A 24,210-nucleotide genomic window follows, 5' to 3' on the forward strand; every position below is an offset into this window, starting at 1 on the left:
CAAGTAAATAAAACTAAAAACACTGGAATGGTTGGTTTGCAGTGGAAGAAAGCGCAAAGTAGAGACAGAAATAATGGGTGCAAAGGAGCAAAATAAATAAATAAATACAGTAGGTAAAGAGGTATTGTTTGGCTAAATTATAGATGGGCTATGTACAGGTGCAGTAATCTATGAGCTGCTCTGACAGCTGTGCTTAAAGCTAGTGAGGGAGATAAGTGTTCCAGTTCAGAGATTTTGTTAAGTTCGTTCCAGTCATTGGCAGCAGAGAACTGGAAGGAGAGGCGCCAAAGGAAGAATTGGTATGGGACCAGTGAGCTGAGATAAGTGGGCTTACCTAGCAAAGACTTATAGATGACCTGGAGCCAGTGGGTTGGCGATGAATATAAAGCGAGGGCCAGCCAACGAAAGCATACAGGTCGCAGTGGTGTGTAGTACATAAGGGCAGTCAGAGCCAAAGCTGGACAGGACAGGGGCAGGACAGAGCAGGACAGCAGCAGGACAGCGGCAAGACAGGACAGGCAGGCTGGACAGGACAGTGGCAAACAGGACAGGCAGCGCCCACCTCCCAGTCAGGCTCCAGTCTGTCCAACGCCTCCTGTTCTCTTTCTCCTGTGGCTGCGGCCCGGACATACCGTCTGGTGAGCCAGGCCTTGGTCACACTGACAGCTGTGCTGCACCATGCTGAAGAACCTCTTCATAGAGCTGGAGGAGAGGATTTTCACAGGCAAACAACGGACAGGCAGGCTAAGAGACTCACTCACTCACTCACGCGTGTGTGTGTGTGTGTGTGTTGTGTGTGTGTGTGTGTGTGTTGTGTGTGTGTGTGTGTGTGTGTGTGTGTGTGTGTGATTTGGTGTGTGTGTGTGTGTGTGTGTGTGTGTGTGTGTGTGGTGCTGTGTGTGTGCTGTGTGTGTGTGTGTGTGTGTGTGTGTGTGTGACACCAGGCAGTAGAAGGATAGGGGTTGGGGTGTCAGTGAGTGAACGTGAGGAGCGGAGCCAGGGTGATGGTGTGTGTGCTGGTAAATGCAGCCAGAGCCAGGCCATGGGTAACTTCATGAGGCCGCCCATCTTCAGAATTAGATTCCCAAGGAACAGGCTGTGTGAGGCAGAGAGAGACAAGAGGCGCCTGGTGACACTAATCAGACCAGGATGTCACTGTGACAGGGCACCTATAGGAGGAACAGGACACTCACTGACCACGGGCACATAAGCATCCAGCTAAACAACACACAGACACACACACACTTCTTGTTCAAACAACAGGTGTCTTACATTTGATCACCCTGTTGTTGCAGGAAATTTCCAGGAAATGCAAAGTTGTAGTGCATTCAAGGTTTAAAAAGGCTTCTAAAGTTTGTAATTTTTACTATAAAATGGACTGGATTTGTCCTACAAAAATGTCCATTAATTATAATCCACACAATAATTCACATTTCCTATTGCTGCAGGATTATTTACTGCTGTGAGAAACAGATTAAGTTKAAATCCCACATCTGTACCATTCAAAACAGAAACAACCTAGCAACCACACAACTAAAACCTGCTGAGAGGAGAAAAAACATTCAGACAGGCTGATAGGAAATTATTCCATTGTAGAAAACAAAATGATGCCATCCCATCTTTTCGAATGCACTTGATATTCGGTTTGAGGAGTGACGAGATGGATCTGTGCTGACTGATTCCAATGAAGCCCAAATCTAACGGTTGTGCCAGCAACACTCCGGGCCTTGTCAATAATACATCTGAGGACACAAACCAGGCGCTGTCGCAGTGGGCCTGGAGCTAGGCTGACTGATGAGCCACTGCCTGGAGAGCCTGTGATGCACAGTTTACCCTGTCACTCAGACCTCATCTACCAGGCAGACAGAGAAAGACAGTCCTCTCTCTCTCTCTCTCTCTCTCTCTCTGTGTGTGTTAGTTATAAACAAAGTGTATTTTAAGCTCCCTTTAAAACGAATACTCCTGGGGCATCGAATGAACCAAATGAACAGGAATACAAATCATTCAAGAGATTTTCAGATAACGTATCTCTTTATCAGTGGATGGATTTGCAACGTGTCTGTTGGGTGGAAGACATAATGTGAAACTTTTAACAGAGCCCATACTTCCATGACAGACAACAGAGATAAGAAACCAGAATGCAGACAGTATGATGTTTCAGAGTCAGACACACTCTTGACCAACKAACACCTGATTTAGTGTCCTGGCTAGCTGGCTCCCCTGTGCAGCACAGAACAGTCAATAAATTGTCAAAAGCAACCACTGTGTAGGGGAACGGGCTTGCCTGGCACCACTAAAAGAGCTAAAATCCTGTTCTTCCAGAGATTTTTGAAGTTAAACGCAGGACATAGCTGTAAACACTGCACTTCATCTGTAGTCTATTCAATGGAGCTGACAGCCTCCCATTCACACTGCTGACATACATGCCCAGTGGGTTTGCACATAGACAGGGAACTGGGGGGAGTGTTTACCATAAAGGCAAGAGGTTGAATGGGAGGATCTGAACCCAGTATGTTCTGGATCAGATTTATAGCTCTGAGATGTGACGGGACCCTGCCTTGGAGCAGCTCACAGAGACCAGCACTGTCTGATCCATGTTCTGCCACTAATMTTATCCTCTAGTCTAGAGAGATCATGGTTGGGTTGAATTCCATTTCGATTCAGTAAGTTCAGGAAGTAAACTGAAATTCCAATTCAAAACAAAATGTTCCTCTGTTGTATTGGGAATTTCACTTTACTTCCCTGAACTGACTGAATTGAAATGTAATTGACTCTAACACCGAAAGGCACATCAATACAAATGGCATGGCGGGATTCATAAAAACAACAGCAGCTCGACTACACAGTGATGCAAGGCTTCACTTCCACTAATGAGAGCTGAGGAGGAGGACTCTCACTATAACCACAACAGTAAGTCAGTAAATTAAACAGGCTAAGTCTTTGTAAGCTTACAACTGGCTACTGGTCAAGTCATGAGATGGGAGAGTACAAAATGGCTCACAATCAATATCAGTCAGTTAACTCCACTTGGTCTGAGCAGAGTGAATAGAGGGCTCTGAACTTGATCTTTGGCTCAAAAACACCAGCGTTGTACTACAGTAGAGTATATGCTAATAACTGTGATGTTTAAAACACTCTCACTCCCAATGATAATGAATGTCCAACACAGTCCATTAGCAGTGTCTTTCCTGACTATTCCACCCAAATTCTAAACTCCGGTGTCTTAAATAGCTATGAGAGCAGTTGTATCAAATCTGGGTGGAAATAAAGGTAATTGGGGGGGGGTGAAGGATCGAAAAGAGGCTTCTGTAGTACAGGGATGACAAGAGGGGGTTGAGGGAGAAATAGGACTGCCCTGCTAGACATGATAAAGAACATACAAATGGAATGTGTGTGTGAATAAAGCAGTTGTGAAAATTTCAACCCACTACACTGCCTCGCTAATTATAGAAGTCGAAAATAGGACAATGAGCAAAAGCCAGTTAACAGGCATGAGGAGATCCATGTTGGAGCCGTGTGTGTGTACTTCCCTAAACTGACAACAGATACTGGTCGACTGACACTGACAGGGAGGTTACAGGTCTTGGTGAATGTGCGTCACTGGGTGGGTGACCACAAGTATTGCCTGTCACTGTTGTGTGGGGATCTTCCCTAGGCTACCCTAAAAGTCTGCATTATTCCGCTTCATATTCATCTCTCTCATTGATGGGAGTATTGTAGCTCACCCACCACTCAAAATCCATATGTAAATTCTATTCAAATTAACGGGTTTTATTTTATACACGAGCTCATTTGTTCGAAGCTATCCACAGGTATCTGTTCATTCTATCCACAATATATTTTTCCAAGACTTCTAAAACTATCCAWTTTTTTAAAATGTACTTACCGGCGATTTTAGTCAGTCATTTAATGTTTATCACAGCCAATCTCTTGGAGAAACTCTCTCTCTCTCTGCCCCAAATAACTGGTCGGTATGGTCGAGTGCGTCCCTCTCCAGAATCGGATGTAATGGTCCTAAAGTAACGACACTTGGTCCCACAGCGATGCAGGCATAACTAGACGCTGAGGGCGAAGTGGGTCACGGCACGCAATAGTCACTGAACATCACTCAGCGTAGTTGGGAGGCATGTTGTTTCGGCGAGTTTGCTGCTGAGTGACTGAAAGTTCATGCCACAAATAATTCGCCGATTGCCTTTAGAGGGTTCGACCGCCCGCGCGCTCGAATAAATAGTATAATCCAAGGCCAGGACAAGACCGCTAAAATGCTGTTGTAGCAAAGACGGCTGCTTTTATATGGTTATCGGTGAAATAATACTGCAAATGTTAACCCAAACGCTCTAAAGTAATGTATGCTTCATATCAAGAAAATGTGACATCAAATCCATTCCAACCGCAACAATGTTACTTTGATTTTCAAGCCTGGATAGCCACATTATGACGTTCGGTGCAAAATCTATGTAGTTATTATCAGCCCCTGGTCTCGTCCCCGTTTATTTGACAAGCTTAATCAAAATAGAACAGCGAACAGTTTTAAATTCACAAGATAATGCAACCTACTTTCCAACCGCAGCTACAAACGCCATGACAGGCAGAGGATGCAGGGGACGGGAAACGATTCATTGGATCGTTCAGGTCTGACAAAAAAAAAAGAATTCATCAGATGAATTGTATTAACTTTATTTATTGAGGTGTTCTAATGTGTGTAGGCCTACATATTGTAGTGGTGGTGCTCATCATCCAAAACATGATCACGTTACTCTTATTTACAGCACAAAAACTGAACTAAAATTAAGGTATTTACTCTGAAATTAAATGGTAATACCTATAGGCCTAAATGACATGTTGATTCATGAGTCATTCAAATACAGCAATCCCCATTTGGTACCAGGCAGTTACCCAAATATGTTGAGATAAGTTATAATTCATTTCTACAACAGAATTTCGTAGGAAATACCAGGTAAATACAGTATTTATGCAGATTTGTGCTCCTCCTTGATGATCTTATTTTTAAACATTTGTAATACTATCAAAGGCTGTTAAACAAAAACACATTTCAGCCTTTGCACAACTCATACATGATCACACCAACAACAACAAGGAACAATTTTAAACATCTTGCTTTAATGAATCACTACAGTAGTTTAGGAAAACAGCAGTGCTAACAACTCAGATTCATCTCTAACTGGTCTTTTCACATTGTTTACTTTGATCAAATTAAATGTTACTATTTAGACTGGTAATCAATAAGTTTTTTTTCTTTCAGTATATATTTTTTATTATTTGAGTATAATCAATAACTTTTCTTATAGTAGTCAGTTTCTTTGTTGAGTAAATCTTGCCAATACCGCTTATCTTCTTACTGAATGCAGCAATTTTGTCCATTGGCATCTTTGAAGCGGAGACGCATCTTGGGCTTGTAGTTTTCGAGGTACATTAGTTGTTTTGAGTTGAAGGCTCCACGTCTCTTTCTGAGAGAAGAAACACAGACAAAATGATGGCATTTTGATGATTTCTGATGGTTTTGATGATTTGGCATTTTGATGGCATTTTAAATGTCACACTGACGTATTCAGGAATCACCTCATCATAATTTATATAATCTTCATTTTTAAATCACAGTAGCGAGAAGATTTGATAATTTATGAAAATGATTATCCATTATTAGTATTCAGAAAAATGGTTGAAGTATCCAAATATTATCAATGTAGAGAACTTGTGGGCAGCAGGTAGTTTACCAGTTAAATGCGTTGGGCCAGTGACCGAAAGGTTGCTGGTTCGAATCCCAGAGCCAACTAGATAAAAAACCTACCAATGTGCCCTTGAGCCAGGCACTCAACCCTAATTGCTCCAGGGTCGCCGTCAATAACGGCTGATCCCTGGCCGTGGCCCCACTCTCCAAGGGTGTCTCAGGGGGAATGGGGTATGCATAAAAACTTATTTTCAATTCACACATGCATAATACACACTTGAACATGTATGAAATAGAACAAATTATAAGCACCCACCAAATTATTATATAACTTACTGTCTTATAAAGTGAACAGCATCTTCATACTCCATCCCACACTCAATCAACGCCAACGCTACCAGGACTGGGGCTCTGGGGAGAAATGATATCAATCACAATCACACAAGTGTACTGTAGAAATGGGAAAGTTGGTGTAATATAAAATACCCCTCCTTCACTAAATAACCACATTCACTAAACYCTGCTTTGAGTTGGTGGCTAGCAGACATTCGAAGGAAGGAGAAGATACAATATGTAGACAACTCACCGACCCAACCCCGCCACACAATGCACTGCAATGCAACAACCGGGTTCCTCTCTGAATTTACACTTCAGGAGGTTGAGCCAGTCATCAACGACTTGTTCAGGGGGTGAAGAACCATCGTCAAAGGGCCAATCCTGTTTGGAGAGAACATACGGTTGGAATTAGGCTCTGTTAAAGGATTAATTGATTAGGTAGGGTAATTGATAGGCCTAATGCTTTCATGCTACCTCCATCATTAGGAAAAGGACAGGCCTAGATATCATGCAGATACAATAGAAATGCCTGAATCAACTCCAACCAAATTTGAAGGTCTAACAGGTTAAGATAGCGGCAGAACAGAGCAGTTGTCTCACCACAACAGTGATGCCTTCCTGCTCCACAGGGGTTTTGTCGTAAGTGGCATCACACACTCTGACCAGTGTCTGCACTCCAAAAGCCTTCAGATCCTATAATAGATAAGTGATTTTAGTTTAGCAAGTAATCTTTCAACACACTTGTTTTTCAGTTCATTCCAAATATGGTTTAACATATAAGAACTCTATAAACCAAATAACACAATGCTTKATGTAAATGCAAAGCATAAGGGATATCTATTAGTAGGAGTCAATGATACCGTACCTCTATAAACTTCACCAGCTGGGAGTTGGTGGGATTGTGGGTGATCAGAAACTTCATACAGTCATGGGAGATCTCAACAGGGGCGGGGCGATTCATCTTGACAGACAGAGAAGGCAGTCTTCCAGGAGAGGGTGTACAGTAGTAGAGAAAAGTACTCCAAAATGGTAGCTAGATTGAGTATAAAGGTGGTTATTGAAAGATATAGGCTATGGAGAATGGGGCAAAAGTAAATAAAAAGTGGAATATGAAAAGGAAACAAAAGAAAGAAAAGGGGTATCCCTTTAGATTTTAAATCCCAACTAGCCCATTCAGGAATTATTTAGTGGTTGTTTAGTGGKTGGATTAGCTCAATCCAAGCCATATACTTGGATAAATATCAGCCCCTCTCTCTCCAGGAGTACTGGTCGACTTCTGGTGGGGTATTTCTTCATATGTTTGGCTGCAGGCTGCTCACAGGTGCTGGTGCTGTGCCTGGCAAAAGTCTCCACAGTGCGGCACCCTCACAAACGCCATAAATGTGCTGCCTGAAAACATATAGTTCACAGGGAGGAATGGTTTTATCAGCAACACAGCCCAATTACTAACACGTAATAGACTAGCTGCAAAGTAGGATAGCCTGAACCAATTCAGGCTATATAAAAGAGTCCATACAATGTAATGTCTGTCACGTTGTATTACACGTCTCATGTAATTTTGATTTGCGATAATGAAATAGGTCTAACATGTTGAATAACACTGAGAAAATCAATGAGTGAAACAAACCAACCGTTGTGTGCTGAGTAACGTTGCGTTCATCCAGCGTGCACAAGGCGGTGTGGCAACTCTGCACACCATTGATTCTTCTCTCTACAGTGGCACAGCCTAGGGCTCCTGCTGCTCACAAAGAACTCCTGACCTGTAAAACAAAGCATTTGGCTAAATCATAGCGTATACATTAAAGCCACGTTTAGGAACAATGCTGTGATGCCTAAACGTACTGTAGTAACAATATAAAATACATTTTTTACATTACATTAAAGTTTCATTCAGCTCATAGAAGAGGAACAATACCATTTATTTACAAACATTACAGCTCTCTCTCTTTGTCCCTCTATCACTGTCTGTCTCTCTGGCAAGAATAGTTCAATACAGTAAATGCAATGATTACATATTATACACGATGCAATAATAGCTATACACGTAGCTATTGCAGAAGCACTTGCATTTAGCCATCATAGCGAGCTAGTTATTAGCTTGCTAGAGGTTAATCTAATAAACTAGCCATTTGCCATAGATGGCGACAGTATTTGGGAGTCAAGCTAGGTTAGCTAGCACGTTGGCAACGCAGCAGATAAAACTAACGTTAGCTAGCTAACAATGACGTGCCAGATGTTTAGGCAACTATCTAGTTACTTACAAAAAGCTGATGATTGACGTCTTCAATGAAAATTCGATGAAAGACTGGTTGAAAAAAGCAACATATCCGTTTGTTGACAGCAGTGCTAAAAAGCGTTAGCTTGCTAGCGGCTTGGTATTATACCACGTGACGTACGTGACGTCAACGTGTGTATTGGAAAAAAATACAGTGAGCATTTTCATTCAGATTCTCAACACTAGAGGGAGTCACAGTTATTTGGAGAAAGAATACAACATAGTTWTAGGGATTATTCCATGTTAATTCAATAATAGACCTTGATGGTGATAGAGGATATTGCATGTTTGACCAATTCTGACGGCAAAGACACTCTACAAAAAAAGTCTGCATTGACAAGAAATCTAGTAGATGCATTAATTGCCATAGCAATTTGCCATAATGAAATAGGCCTAAATAGGCCATCATTGTAAATAAGAATTTGTTCTTAACTGACTTGCCTAGTTAAATAAAYATTACATTTAAACAATTTTTWWAAATGCCATAGAGGTCATCATTCTGTGTTACCCAATCTTAACAGTGGAGGCTGGTGGGAGGAGCTATAGGAGGACATGTTCATTGTAATGGCTGGAATGGAACAAATGGAACGTAGTCAAACATGTGGTTTCCATATGTTTGATGTGTTTGATACCATTGAATTTAATTCCATTCCAGCCATTACAATGAGCCCATCCTTCTATAGCTTCTCCCCCCAGCCTCCACTGAATCTTAGGATTCCACATGTGTGAAATGCCATATTAGTCTTACTGCTTACATTAGGCCTATGATGCTCTCACAGTCCACAGCCATCTCTCTCTCTCTCTCTCTCTCTCTCTCTCTCTCTCTCTCTCTCTCTCTCTCTCTCTCTCTCTCACACACTCTAAAAAAAAAAAAAAAAAAACAAAAAAAAACAGGTCTGTTCTTGTGTGGTTTACTTGAGTCCTCATGAATAGATAAACACACACCCACACACCCTTTGTTTAGCAGGTAAAAAAACTACACCACTGCCAATAGTATACAGTCCTCACTCCTCACACACCTGGGGCTGGTAGGCTAGGCTGTTTGCGCTTGGTAGTTTTCCATGTGACACAGGCAGGATTTCTGAGAAAGGAAAGAGACTCTCTCTCTCTCTCTCTCAGGTAGTGGGCTTGGATTCACAGGTCTGTTCTTGTGTGGTTTCCTTGAGTCCTCATGAATAGATAAACACACACCCACACACCCTTTGTTTAGCAGGTAAAAAAACTACACCACTGCCAATAGTATACAGTCCTCACTCCTCACACACCTGGGGCTGGTAGGCTAGGCTGTTTGCGCTTGGTAGTTTTCCATGTGACACAGGCAGGATTTCTGAGAAAGGAAAGAGAGATACCTGAGGATAGATTCCWGCTGTGTTTGTTCCGCTGGAATATTTACATTTTTCTGATCCCAGTTCATATCCCAAGTAAGGTAATTTTCAGCCTACTTTAATGAATGCATGTCTTAACTATATTGTCTTAGGGAATTGAGGAGAAATTAACTTAACATTCAGAGATCCAGTGGTACGAAAGGCCTGACACAGTAGAGGCTCTGTACAAAAGAGACGTTCCTGTTTCCTACTGTATGTTTATTATCTCTACACATTAGGTGTTCTATACTCAAGGTGCTTAACGTGTCTTTACTAATAATGATAATAATACATTTTATTTGACATAGCTATTTAGGACGCTGAAAGACACCTTATATTATAAGTACATCAAATCAATCACCGTCTGTTTGTTCAGTGATGTGAATGTAGTGATAAGGCACTTTTGCTTTCTACCAACATTGCAATACCTCTGTACACATTTAAATGACCATTTACTGGCAAGTACTGTTGTTGCAAAGACTTTAGTAATAATGAATCAATAAATAAAATACAATCACGATCTGGAATACTGAATACTTGTCAAATACAGGCCTACGCTCAAACAGTAAATATATAATTAATAGTCTGAGTGGATGTGGGAGACATAAAATACAATGGTATCATTTTACATGATGGCGTCATTACTGACATAATGGAAAAGTACGTGTTCCATTTTTTTTATTTACGTAAGGCCTACAGTTTCAAAATTGATTGCTGTGCTTCGAAGCTCTAAAAGCATTTAGAGCGGATAAATCCTATCAGAAGGTAGATTAGTTTAATCTCCATGGACCAATTAAAGAGGACATAACACAAAACCATATACACATACCGTAGGCCATTTAGGTCTTGTTAGATTCATGAAATGATGAGTCAAGAATTTAATTATCTAACTTCCCTTCATTGAAAGTGTGCTGGTTTTACAATAAATGGACTTCCTCTATTGTAAATAAACTAGGTGTGGTTTCTTCATGGACATTTTAGTGTTGAATTTAGTAATGTCAATGCCTACACTGCTTTGTGAAGACTCACAGAGTAGCAAGCGAGAACTAATGCCATCACACAGAAAATAATGTGTTTAACTGCACTGAAAAGGATTGAAGATTGGCCATGTCAGTGTCTTTGTGGTCAGGATTAGTCTATGTATTTATTTAATTTATGACAGATTTGTTTTAACCCTGTGTGTGACCATATTGCCTTGTGACTGACTTCTGTGTTTGACAGGCCACAGGGATGAACTGGTCAGCACTAGAGAGCCTACTCAGCGGGGTCAACAAGTACTCCACCGTGTTTGGCCGTGTGTGGCTGTCCATGGTGTTTGTGTTCCGTGTCATGGTGTTCGTGGTTGCCGCCCAGCGTGTGTGGGGAGACGAGAGCAAGGACTTTGTGTGCAACACCAGGCAGCCCGGCTGCACCAACGTCTGTTACGACAGCATCTTCCCCATCTCACACATCCGCCTGTGGGCCCTCCAGCTCATCTTCGTCACCTGTCCATCTCTCATGGTCATGGCTCACGTCAAGTATCGCGAGGGGAAGGATTCAAAGTATGCTTCCCAGCACCAGGGCTCTCACCTGTACGCCAACCCAGGAAAGAAACGTGGAGGCCTGTGGTGGACCTACCTGGTCAGCCTGATCTTCAAGGCCGTGGTTGACGCAGCCTTCCTTTACATTCTCTACTATATCTACCATGGCTATGACATGCCACGTCTCTCCAAGTGTGCCCTGGAGCCTTGCCCAAACACAGTGGACTGCTACATATCCAGGCCCACGGAGAAGAAGATCTTCACCATCTTCATGGTGGTCTCCTCAGCCGTCTGCATCTTCATGTGCATCCTGGAGATGTTCTATCTGTTGGGCAAGCGGTTACAAAAGGTGTTCAAAGTACGGCAGGCCAACAAGAGACTTCTCTTCGCTGAGTGCCATGAGGTGACCAACATCGCTCCGCCGAGGTCATTGTATATCAGGGTAGATCCAACTATTGGGAGCCAGCAGAACATCAGCAGACAGAAGAAGGCAGAGGAGGCTGCTGCCACAAGTCTGTAGTCCTGATCTGTTTGATTTTGGTGCATATAGCACTGACTTTGCTGAGAGCTACTTTACTGAGGAAAAATGTACTTAGATATGTGGTTGTCCCACCTAGCTATCTAAAGATGAATGCACTAACTGTAAATCGCTCTGGATAAGAGCGTCTGCTAAATGACTAAAATGTAAATCCATATTGCACTGACTTTGGGGGTAGCTACTTTATGGAGGAAAAATATACTTACTATGACTGAGATATATGGTTGTCCCACCTAGATATATTAAGATGAATGCACTAACTGTACATTTTGCTCTATACTGGAGCATTTTGGATTTTAGATCAAGTATTTTATATGAAGCGACAGTACAGAATGTACCGCTTAGAAATGAAAGCTCTTTATATATCTAGTCCCTCCGTTTGAAGACGTCATAAGTATTTGGACAAATTCACTTATAGTGTATTAAAGTAGTAAAAAGTTTAGTATTTGGTCCCATATTACCAGCAGGCAATGACTACATCAAGCTTGTTGGATGCATTTGCAGTTTGTTTTGGTTGTGTGTTATGTTTTTCCCAATAGAAACTTAATAGTGAATGATAATTGTATTTCTAAGTGAGTAAATGAGATGTTTCTGAACATTTCTAAATGAATCCTGATAATGCAATGATTAACAAAAATCATGAATGAATCATGAAAATTTACAGGTGAGAAAATTACAGAGGCTATATAAAACATGCTAACTACTCACCATTCCCAAGATGAAATCAAATCAAATATTATTTGTCACATGCTTCGTAAACAACAGGTGTAGACTAACAGTGAAATTCTTACTTACAGGCCCTTCCCAACAATGCAGAGAGAAAAATATATAKAAATAATAACACAAGGAATAAATACACAATGAGTAACAATAACTTTATATACACGGGGTACCAGTAGCAAGTCGATGTGCAGGGGTACGGGGTTATTGTTGGAGATATGTACATACTGTATAGGTAGGGGTGAAGTAACTAGGCAACAGGATAGATAATAAACAGTAGCAGCAGCATATGTGATGAGTCAAAAGAGTTAGTGCAAAGAGGGTCAATGCAGTCCGGGTAGCTATTTGGTTAACTATTTAGTAGTCTTATGGCTTAGGGGTAGAAGCTGTTCAGGGTCCTATTGGTTCCAGACTTGGTGCATCGGTACCGCTTGCCATGTGGTAGCAGAGAGAACAGTCTATGACTTGGGTGGCTGGAGTCTTTGACGATTTATAGGGCCTTCCTCTGACACCGTTCGGTATAGAGGTCCTGGATGGCAGAGAGCTTGGCTCCAGTTTTGTACCTGGCCATACGCACTACCCTCTGTAACGACTTGCATTCAAATGACAAGCAGGATACTTCACAATTCATTCATGATTATAGATAACCATGGTAGCATCCATATTAATGTAAAAGTGACACCAAAATGGCACAAGACATTATACACCATTCAGTTCCTATTGGGCAAAACACAATCCAAAACAAACTGCAAATGCACAGGTCGGATTAATGCAGGMGCTTACTGGCGCTGTAGCCCCTTGGCCCAGGCATGAGGCAGCAATTTAAAAATACATATATATATATATATATATATATAGTACCAGTCAAAAGTTTGGACACACCCACACCAGTCCAGGGTTTTTCTTTATTTGTAATATTTAATACATTGTAGAAAAATAGTGAAGACATCAAAACTATGAAATAACACAAATGGAATCATGTAGTAACCAAAAAAGTGTTAAATATATCAAAATCAATTTTATATTTGAGATTCTTCAAAGTAGCCACCCTTTGCTTTGATGACAGCTTTGCACACCCTATTTGACCAAGAAGGAGAGTGATGGTTTGGGATGAGTCGGACCGCAGAGTGAAGGAAAAGCAGCCAACAAGTGCTCAGAATATGTGGGAACTCCTTCAAGACTGTTGGAAAAGCATCCACAGAAGCCCGCTCTAAATGTTCAAAATATAATTTAGACCCAGACGATCAATAGTTTATAAAACATTTTTTTATCACAAGCACATACAGGTATCTGCCAAAATTAAGGAAACACCAACATAAAGTGTCAGGAAGGCTGCAGTTTGGGCAGCATGTGCGCCAAATATAGGCTACAGCTTGTTGCGTTGTGGCCCTAAACATATAATCCATAGAACGTTTTGTAACCCCGGGGCCTATGATTTCTTAATCCGGTCCTGCAAATGCATTCAACAAGTTTGTTGTCACAAGCTTGATGTAGTTATAGTGTGCAATGAATATGGGACCAAATACTAAACTTTTGACTACTTGAATACACTTTAAGTGAATTTGTCCAAATACATATGACATCTTCAAATGGGGGGACTACTGTGGGTACATAAAGTGCTTTCATTTCTAAATGGTAAAACAGATACTGCATGTATGAAACTGCCCTCAAATATGAGGTGACATTTTGTACTGTCGCCAATATGACCAATATGTATAGAGTCAGATTTAGAATTTTAGCTTCACTGTCCAAATACATACAGGGGTGAAAATGTGTGTATTTTTTAAGATATATATGCAGTATATTTTTTGTTGTTGTAATAATTAAGGCACTGTCCATAACCCCTAACTCTATGTAGAGGGCTTAGTAGTAGGCTAGGTCAGGTCTAGTCCCCAATGAAAATTGAAGTATAGAATATCAAAGGAAACCTGTTTCCAACCTATTCAATTGAATATTTATTGTGCGCATGACTCAAAGGCTGATGGCCATAACAAAGGCAACGACACCCACTCTCAGTCATTTTGAAATGTGCAATGTTCACCTCACTCACTCAGAACACCATGCAAATGAAATCACCTCTCACTCTTCTACAAAAAGGAATTTGCATTGCCACCACAGACAATTCAATACCCTTTTCCTGCTGTATGCTTTACACGATATAAAGGCAACAACCTTTATACAATTCAAAAGGTCACAACAATCTTTGCACGGTTCAAAAGCTACAACAAAAATTATTAAACAGATCAATTTAAAAGCTCTCCCTTTTCTGAAATCCTCTCTTTTTACTCTTTCTCTCACTGGTTCTATCCCCGTCTGCGTTCTAAAGCCTCAGCCCACACTGTTCTCTCTCTCTCACTGGTTCTATCCCCGTCTGCGTTCTAAAGCCTCAGCCCACACTGTCTCTCTCTCTCAGCTAAAACGCCTTTTAAAATAGCACACTCCATCCACAGCACAGCACATTGCCTGCCTTAACGTTACATAAGTGACACCTGTTGCCCTTTTACTTGTACTTCCCTCCTACAATTCCCTTTCTCCATTATCAACACACCCTCTCCCTCACTCTATTCTTCCCTCTGTCATCTAACCACAATAACAATTTATTTTAGTGCTCTCTCGTTGCCATGCTTATTGTCCCTCATTCTAGTATGGTCTGATCCCACTGGGCACAGACGTCTATTCCACGTTGGTTCAACGTTATTTCATTGAAACGACGTGGAAACAATGTCGATTCAACAAGTGTAGCACCTGGCAGATATCCTACTGCATGATTCACCCACTCGGCTACACCCACTCATGCAGTGTCCTAGTTGGCTACATATCACACTGTAGAAACAAGCACACAGCATGCATCCCCACATACTCCTTGAAAAAAATTTAGTGAGAAAATAAATGTTTAATCTGAAAAAATGTCATTTCTTTATTCGCTAATGATAATAGTAAATACTACAGTATTTTATTTGCATAAACCTTACCCATTCCTCCATATCGCAATTTTTGCCACACAAAATTGAGAATCCTAAATTTCAAGTATAGACCATATATTGTGTTCCCTACAGTTTATAGAAAGAGAAGAAGCTCTGAACTATCTGTTCAGACCTACCCACAAGTTTATAGAAAACCACATAAYTTCTGAACTATCTGTTCAGGCCTACCTACCTAGAGGTTATGGAAAATGTGCTCTTTTAGTATTTCTCCAAATGGAGAAAGCCTCCACTTCTATGTCAATTATAATAAAACAAAAACACTATAGTAAATGCTACAGTAGTGTCCGCTAAAACACTACAGTAAATACTACAGTATAGTAGAGTCCACAAAAACAGTGAATACTGCAGTATACAACAATCCACAAAAAAACACTACATTAATTACTATGGTGTATACTACAGTATTCTTTTACCACAGTATTTATACTATAGTTACCTGTAAATATATAGCACATCTATGATGTCGCTCTTGCTGCTGGTGAGTCTCTGATACACCTCTACGCAGACGACATCATTCTGTATACTTCTGGCCCTTCTTTGGACACTGTGTTAACAACCCTCCAGACGAGCTTCAATGCCATACAACTCTCCTTCCGTGGCCTCCAATTGCTCTTAAATACAAGTAAAACTAAATGCACGCTCTTCAACCGATCGCTGCCTGCACCTACCGCCCGTCCAGCATCACTACTCTGGACGGTTCTGACTTAGAATATATGGACAACTACAAATACCTAGGTGTGTGGTTAGACTGTAAACTCTCCTTCCAGACTCACATCAAACATCTCCAATCCAAAGTTAAATCTAGAATTGGCTTCCTTTTTCGCAACAAAGCATCCTTCACTCATGCTGCCAAACATACCCTCGTAAAACTGACCATCCTACTGATCCTCGACTTCGGCAATGTCATTTACAAAAGCCTCCAATACCCTACTCAATAAATTGGATGCAGTCTATCACAGTGCAATCCGTTTTGTCACCAAAGCCCCATATACTACCCACCACTGCGACCTGTACGCTCTCGTTGGCTGGCCCTCGCTTCATACTCGTCGACAAACCCACTGGCTCCAGGTCAAGGGGTCTGAATACACTGTATACCATAGTATACTATAGTATTTTTTCATGTGGGTTGTCATGCCAATGGACTTGGCAAGAGCACAAACAGATCTGGGACCAGGCTAATATAGAGAGCCTTCAGAAAGTATCCATGCCCCTCGACTTATTCCACATTGTTGTGTTACAGCCTGAATAAAAGCGAAAACATGTTTTTAGAAATGTTTGCTAACTTTTTGAAATGAAATACAGAAATATCTTTGTAGTGACTGGGTGTATTGATACACCATCGAAAGTGCAATGAATAACTTCACCATGCTCAAACGGATATTCAATGTCTGCTTTAAAAAAAAATCTACCAATAGGTGCCCTTCTTTGCGAGGCATTGGAAAACCTAACTGGTCATTGTGGCTAAATCTGTGTTTGAAATTCACTGCTCGACTGAGGGACCTTACAGATAATTGTATGTGTGGGTTACAGAGATGAGGTAGTTATAAAAAATAATGTTAAACATTATTATTGCACATGGAGTGAGTCCATGGAACTTATGTGACTTGTTAAGCAAATTTTACTCCTGGACTTATTTACACTTGCCATGAAAAAGGTTGGAATACATATTGACTCAATACATTTCTGTCACGGTTTTCTTCGTCCTCCTCATCTGACGAGGAGTAAGAAATGTCGGACCAATGCGCAGCGTGGTATGTGTCCATAATATATTTTAATGAGACAAACGAACACAGAAACAAAACGATACGTGAAATACAAACTGAAACAGTTCCGTGTGGGACAAACACTGACCCGGAAAATAACCACCCACGAAACCCAGGTGAAAAAAGGCTACCTCAGTATGAGTCTCAATCAGAGACAACTAACGACACCTGCCTCTGATTGAGAATCATACAAGGCCAAACGAAAAAACCAACATAGAAAAACGCACATACATAACCCACCCAACTCACGCTCTGACCACACTAAAACAAAGAAATAACAAAAGAACTAGGGTCAGAACGTGACAATTTCAGCTTTTCATTTTTAATTAATTTGAAAAAAATATATATAATTTCATTTTGACATTATGGGGTATTGTGTATAGTGACAAAAATCTCAATGTATTTCATTTTAAATTCATGCACAACAAAATGGAAACAGTAAAGGGGTGTGAATACATTCTGAAGGCACTGTAAAATAGATATTCTCAATAATAATCCTTAGCAGAATCAATCAATTATGCAATAACCACGTCTGGTGTGTTTGAAGCACACCGAAGCCACAATATTCATGATTATGAGAGATCCTCATTGCATGAACATGTGCTGTGTATTTTTTTAATGTCATGCCCTGTCAAACGTACACTGGAGAAGTCTCCTTCCTCAAGATGCTCAAACAAAAGGTTGATGTCATCTCTGTCATTCAATGCGCCAGAGCTCAATGTCAACTGTGCCACTTATTTGGGTTGGGGGAACAATGATTCCTTCTTCAAACAAAAAGACTKAAAAAAAAGAACAGTGGTGCATATGAGTGAGTGACACAGTAATGGTATTGAGAGGTTAGTCGCCCAGACAAACACTGTGGCTGTGATGAAAGGCCATTCGTATACTATTAGCCTGGGTACTAGTCTGTTCAATGAAAAGGAGCAAAGCTCGCTCAACATTAAAAATGCATTGTAATATTCAAGCAAGGTTTAAAGATGAGTGTTCCGGCCTTCAATTCTTTCCATACTAGTCTGTTTGTGCAATCATGCCACTCCTTGCCACTCCTTGTCATGTTTGGAATGACAAGGAGTGGCAAGATGGCACAAACAAACCCAATGAACTACTACTCAGACACAAACACAACAGTTTGTCTGTCAGCCTCCTCAGTTAATGTGGGTATTGATCCTCATGTGAATTATAGCTGACATACAAATTAACTATTAATTACGACAGCCCCCACCCCATTATCACATCCACTGCCACCTCACTGGCCTGGTTCACAATGATCTAATTAATTTTGCCTGAAATAGATAGACAGAGCCCTACATTTCTGCAATAGAGGGGTGTCGCCCTTGGATGTATTCACTTGCAGTGGTAAAAGAAAAATGTAGAAAAAATAAATGTGGGGCTTACTTTTCCCAACAGACAAAATGCAGGTGACACAGAATCCCCATTAGAGCCACCAAGTCAAGGTATTTATTTGCACATTTATGCATTTCAACAACAAGTTGTACATAAAAGCTTTACAATAGCTCCCTTTATGTATATGCATCACTTAGTATTATACACCATCAAGAACCAGGCAAGGTAGGCTACTGTAGATCAATAGTTAACTGCAAGAAATCTTCATAGCTTTACAATGCAACATTTATTTCAGAGCACTTTATTATATATTTGGCAAAAAAKAAWTATTTTACCTTTATTTAACTAGGCAAGCCAGTTAAGAACAAATTCTTACTTACAATGACGGCCTACCCCGGCCAAACCCTTACCTGGGCGACGCTGGGAAATGATAAAATATACCAAATATACCAATGATAAAATATACCACATTCACTCATGATTTTCATTTATACAAGACCGAATCAACACTTTTCATAAATTAAATATACTGAAAAACAGTAACACATGCTCTTTCRATGACAAAGACTGACCAGGTGAATCCAGGATAAAGCTATGATCCCTTATGGGTGTCACTTGTTAAATTAAGCCATGAAACAATTGAGACATGGATTGTGTATGTGTGCCATTCAGAGGCTGCATGGGTAAAGACAAATAATCAAGAACTGCAACGCTGCTGGGTTTTTCACACTCAACAGTTTCCCATGTGTATCAAGAATGGTCTACCCCCAAAGGACATCCAGCCAACTTGACACAACTGTGGGAAGCAATGGAATCAACATGGGCCCGCATCCCTGTGGAACGCTTTCGACACCTTGAAGAGTCCATGCTCCGACGAATTAAGGCTGTTCTAGGTCAAAATTGGATGCGCAACTCAAAATTAGGAAGGTGTTCCTAATGTTTTGTACACTCAGTGTATATAGCAAATGTGTAGGCATGTCTAACAATCAGATTAAACATAAATACTGTAAATGAAAATCCAACAGTATTTCAATATCAATCAACTTGACAAATTATATGTAACTTATTTGATGCAACAGAAAATATATTAAATAAAGCAACTGTAGAAGGAGAATTCTTCAATTTTGCTTATATGGTAATAGAAATCTATGAAGAATGAAGCTCTTATTAAGGTTGTATTTACTATAACTATCTTTACTTAAATGAAGCATGAATACCAAAACGTATGACTGAATCAATTGGTTATGGTGTTAAAAACCTTAAAAACTAATTTATAATTTAATCAAAAGAATGTCACAGGCTGCCTTAATCACTGTGAGATCAACAACTATGAACCAGACTCAGACTTTGGATGTGTCCCAAATGGCACCCTATTCCCAATGGGTCCTGGTCAAAAGCAGTGAATTATGTAGGGAATAGGGTGCCATGTGAGACGCAGCCAGTGTGTCTCTCCTCTCACACCTCTGTGTGGGTTGAGGAGTATGAAGAGGATGAAGACGAAGATGAAGAGGATGACGTMTCTTTTTTACTCGTCTGACGAGTGGAACCTTCAGCAGCCCTGAACTGCCAGGTAACCTTCCTCGGTTGATCGGTTACAGGGACTGTAATTTCCTCTGTCACTGGCTCTGTCACTGGTTTCACTTCCTCACAGAATAGATCAGACAACACTTCCTGCTCTAGTTCCTCCCACAGATCCCATGTCGGTTGTTTGATTGGTTTAGACTTAGAGCCGGACTCGGACTCATCAGAATCCCAGTCACTGTCTCCAACCATGGAGCCGAGCACAAAGTCCACTCCGGACCCGCTGTCATCGGAGGAGTCGGACCCCTTGGAACAACGAATAAAGGAAGAGTGGCCTTCTGTGGCAAGCAGATGACACTCAGGACCCGCCAGATACACAAAGCTATCTGTTGAGAGGAAGTCACTCTCCTCAACGTTGGGGCAGAGGGGTCTGGAAAGGGAGGTTGGGGGTGTAGACTCAGTGGGGAGAGAGGGGGGCTCCTCCTGTGCTAGTGAGACATCAGGGAGCACAGACACAGCCAGGTATACAAAACTATCTGTAGTGACAAACGGATCCAGGTCACTGCTGTCCAGGCCTGACTTCTTCCGTGGTATCTCATGTCTGGAGGGGGACAAGGGGAGTGGGGAGTCAGTGCCAGATATGATCTTAACACTCTTGTTCCTTGGTTTCAATTCTGCCTGGTTTAAAGGGGTGAAACCATCATGTAGATCTGGATTATCAGGCCCTTCATTGTTGGTGGATTGCATGTCACCCATTTCAGTGTCTTTCATCAAAGGTGCTTCTTCCTCAATTCCATWTCCCTCACAGTGAGAGGAGATCTTTAAGAGTGATGGGTAGCACCACTGAAGCTCGGTGCTCTCCTCCCTCCCCCAGTCTTTAAATGCCACCTCGTCTTTATCCTGGTCCAGAGATGTGTTGCTCCCCAAGTCTGACTCAGTCAAGGGTCTGTCACTACCATCTGAGGCATTGTCTTCCTGGCTGGTCTGACTGGGGTTCGACATGAAGACTCCACTTGAGTCTGACTCCAAGGTCAGGTTGAAATCAGGCGAACCATCTTCCTTGACATTTTTTGTCCCTGTTGAACAACCCATGGCAAAGAGTTCCAGGCTGGGTTTGGTACTGATCTGCTCAGGTTCAGAGACACTTCCAGAAACAACAGACTGCCCTGCTGTGAGCTGTGAAGCTTTCTTTCTCAGAGAAATTGTCAGACATTGTTCTGCTACAAGCTCCATTTCTACATCCTTAGCCCTTTTCTCCAGCTCCAGGAGGGAGAGTTCAGAAGCAGCACTAGAGGGTGGGTGAGATCCTCCAAACCCAGAAGGGGGTTTGAGCAGAGGCCAGTGCCTCAGAGAGCCAGTGGAAGACTCTGCATCCCCCCAGCCTTCATCCCACAGTGTGTTCACCATACCGAGCACCGTGTCCCACTCCTCCACCTCCTTCCCCTCAGCACCGCCACCTCTTTCTCCACCCTCCTGCTCCTTGCTTTCTGGATCTCCCTCCTTTATACATGACTCAGTGCCATTGCTGCTTCTACATTCTGGCTCCTCCCCTCCTTTCCCTTCCTTCTCTGGTTTTTGGAGAGTTTTTTTTGCAGAGAAGACCCTCCAATTTTCCAAGTGTTGCTCCTTCAAGGAGTAACCCACCCTACCCATCAACCCTACCAATTTACCCTGGTGCTCAGAGAAAGGGGTGAGGTGGGGAAGATTTTTTTTCTCCATGGCACTAAGCACCACCAGGGAGGGCAGAGGGGGAAGGATAGGAAAGTTATGGATTGCACCACCTTGTCTAACAGTTCTCTTCCTTACAATCAGCCTGCGAGGCCAGGTGGATTCCATAGGCTGGGGGCTCACAGCACGAGCAGGGGCAGGTCCTGGGGAAATCTGATCGAGCAAGAGGGGGGTAGTGTCACGGGGTGGCTCTGGGGAGAAGGGAGAATCATTGTCAATGGCTGAGTCCAGTGCCTTCGTCCTCGGCGCAAAACCAAAAACCCCAACATTCTCCTCTTGAGACATAGAGCCCACTGAGTGGGATACCGCCCTTTTTTTCTCAATCTCTCCCCCTTTCTCATTCTTTCTTTCTGTTTCTCTGTCTCTTCCTCCTATCCTTCTGAGATCCTCTTGAACACATTGGAGGGCCGTGACAGAGAGCTGGGCGAGAGGGGGTTTGGGAGGGGGGTGACGAGGCTGAGAGGGGGGTGATTCTTCGAAGATGAAGCTCTGATACTGAAACGGAAGGGGCTTGGCTGGGGAGTAGAACACAGGGGTGTGACAGCCAGAGGAAAGGGGTGACCCAGAGAAGGGTGAGATCAGAGGGGAGGTCATGTTGTGTTGTGAGTAGAAAGGATTTAAGAAATTCTTCTCCATTACATCTCCAGATGAGAGTTCTAGATGCTCAAGATGTTTGGGGGGTGTTAGGACTTTCCAGGAGCGCTGGCCGCTGTCCCCTCTCTTGCCGCTGTCATGCTGGTGTTGATGTCTCTTGCCACTGGAGGAGGAATTTCCCCCAGGGGCTGACATCAAGGAGACACTGGGGGACACGGACCTCCCCCCAAACCCCCCTGGGGAACGGCTGCTCTGGCCAGCTTCAACCAGCTTCAGCTGGTCAAATATCACCCTTTCGTCTAGCCTCCTACCCATGGAAGGTATGGGAGTTTTGGATCGTGCCTCGAACGTGATCATGTCCCCGCAAGCACCTACCCCTAGGTTGCCGTTGCTGGAGAAGTTGTTGTCCTGGCCTCCCCTGGAGGTTATGGTGCTCTGAGCAGACCCATGGTCAATCTGTTCATTGATACACATGGTGTCGTAGATGGAGCGCTGGGGGATGTAACCGTCCTCATTGTAGCCATCCCCGTCCACACTCTTCTCCAGGCAGCAGGAGCTCTGCCTGAAGCAACCCGGTCGACTAAGAGGCTTCCCCATAGTGTTCTATCCACCACCAGCAAAAATTACTGTCAGTAAATGTTCCAAAAAGAGTAGTCTAAAAAGAGGTGGTAATTGAAATATACTAGATATAAAAGAAGTGCAGTGAGACAACTTAAAAATGAGTATGATGCATGTCAGCTCATTCCTTTTCATCATGCAATAGTCAATTACAAATATGAGAAATATTCAGATTGAGTGCCATCTGTAAAGTCTATTAAAACTGCCTCTCTCTCTCTCCGCTCAATAATACCAGTAGAGGAGCTTGGAGAAATTATTTTTTGTCATAGAGGCATATTCAAGAACAATTTTGCTCGCTTGCTCTGACAGAACTGCAGCCAACAACACAAAAACAGATTTGCAAAGGTGTTGAATAGAGTTGCAGCCTCAAAAAAATAACACACGACTTCAACATGATGCTGGGTAACTCACTGTTCTCTCTGTGTTGGTCCATTCAGAACCCCCAAAGTATTTCCCTTTGTCTATCTCCGCATCGCCTTCTCCTCATACTAGTCTCTGCTGTCATCAATTTCAACTGTCCCCATCAATAAATTAGTCAAAAACTTGTCATTGCCATGGCAGCTGATTAATCCATCTCTTTGCTTGCTTGCGCTCCAGAATACATCATTTCTGAAATGAAGAAACTAAAGGTTTAAGAAACCATGTAAAGCATCCATCTGCTCAGAGGCACTGATTATTTGACAAATGGTCTCTTATTTGAACACCAACGCAAGCCACCCCCCTCTTCTCTCTCACCCGCTCTCCATCTCTCGCCCTCACACACTTGCAGATTCCCCTCCCCCATGTTTCTAAGGCTGCTTCAGAGATTTCTATTAAATACAAACTTTTTCTCTTTTTTCTTTCTCTCCGTCCTCTTTTCACTCCATTTAGGTATGACCTCTGTGGGCTTTGATGTCCTCCCCAGACATGAATCAGCAGGGGAAATCAGACGGCTCTAAAGACGTGGTGAAAAGAAAGACAGTCACAGCTTCATCATCTCCGTCTCACACAGGTGATGCATGTGACATTGACATAATGATATCCTTGAAATGACATAATTTGAAACGGGTATAGCAAACAAAACATGTTCTGTTATATAACCACTTTCAATGTGTTTGGCTTGGCTGAGAGATACATGAGGATAAAGCCTGCAGTTTCTTTTACCTGCCTCTCTCTCTCCCACACAAACTCTTCTTCGCTCAGCACACTCAATCTCCCAGTACCACTTCTCTCAGTA

The 24,210-nt window shown here is 42.1% G+C and overlaps 3 protein-coding genes across 5 annotated transcripts in view; 1 reads left to right on the forward strand and 2 right to left on the reverse strand.

Moving 5' to 3' along the window:
* ppp1r13ba (protein phosphatase 1, regulatory subunit 13Ba) overlaps positions 1–4,174 on the reverse strand; it is a 60,930-nt gene extending 56,756 nt beyond the window's left edge. Inside the window, exon 1 of one of the 2 annotated variants that reach the window (XM_070443418.1) lies at positions 3,887–4,174. The gene's annotated coding sequence lies outside the window, so the exon portion shown is untranslated. The remainder of the gene's footprint in view (positions 1–3,886) is intronic. The other variant, XM_023986882.2, reaches the window with a different exon arrangement.
* A 925-nt stretch (positions 4,175–5,099) lies between these two features.
* ptp4a2a (protein tyrosine phosphatase 4A2a) lies at positions 5,100–8,423 on the reverse strand. The gene is made up of 7 exons (XM_023986884.2): positions 8,287–8,423; positions 7,657–7,785; positions 6,891–7,414; positions 6,626–6,718; positions 6,276–6,406; positions 6,026–6,100; positions 5,100–5,468 (listed from the first exon to the last, which is right to left on the reverse strand). The coding sequence occupies exons 3-7, from the start codon at positions 6,984–6,986 to the stop codon at positions 5,357–5,359; spliced, it is 507 nt and encodes a 168-aa protein (XP_023842652.1). The 5' UTR covers positions 6,987–7,414; positions 7,657–7,785; positions 8,287–8,423; the 3' UTR covers positions 5,100–5,356.
* Positions 8,424–9,570: 1,147 nt separating this feature from the next.
* Positions 9,571–13,196, forward strand: gjb9a (gap junction protein beta 9a). 2 transcript variants are annotated; one of them, XM_023986271.2, is made up of 2 exons: positions 9,571–9,726; positions 10,886–13,196. In XM_023986271.2, the coding sequence occupies exon 2, from the start codon at positions 10,895–10,897 to the stop codon at positions 11,702–11,704; it is 810 nt and encodes a 269-aa protein (XP_023842039.1). In that variant the 5' UTR covers positions 9,571–9,726; positions 10,886–10,894; the 3' UTR covers positions 11,705–13,196. The 2 variants fall into 2 exon arrangements, with proteins under 2 accessions (XP_023842039.1, XP_023842040.1); XM_023986272.2 differs by having other exon boundaries at positions 9,571–9,721.
* Positions 13,197–24,210: the final 11,014 nt, after the last annotated feature.

Source organism: Salvelinus sp. IW2-2015, linkage group LG4q.2 (assembly GCF_002910315.2).
Source record: "Salvelinus sp. IW2-2015 linkage group LG4q.2, ASM291031v2, whole genome shotgun sequence".
Classification (NCBI taxonomy): Eukaryota; Metazoa; Chordata; class Actinopteri; order Salmoniformes; family Salmonidae; genus Salvelinus; species Salvelinus sp. IW2-2015.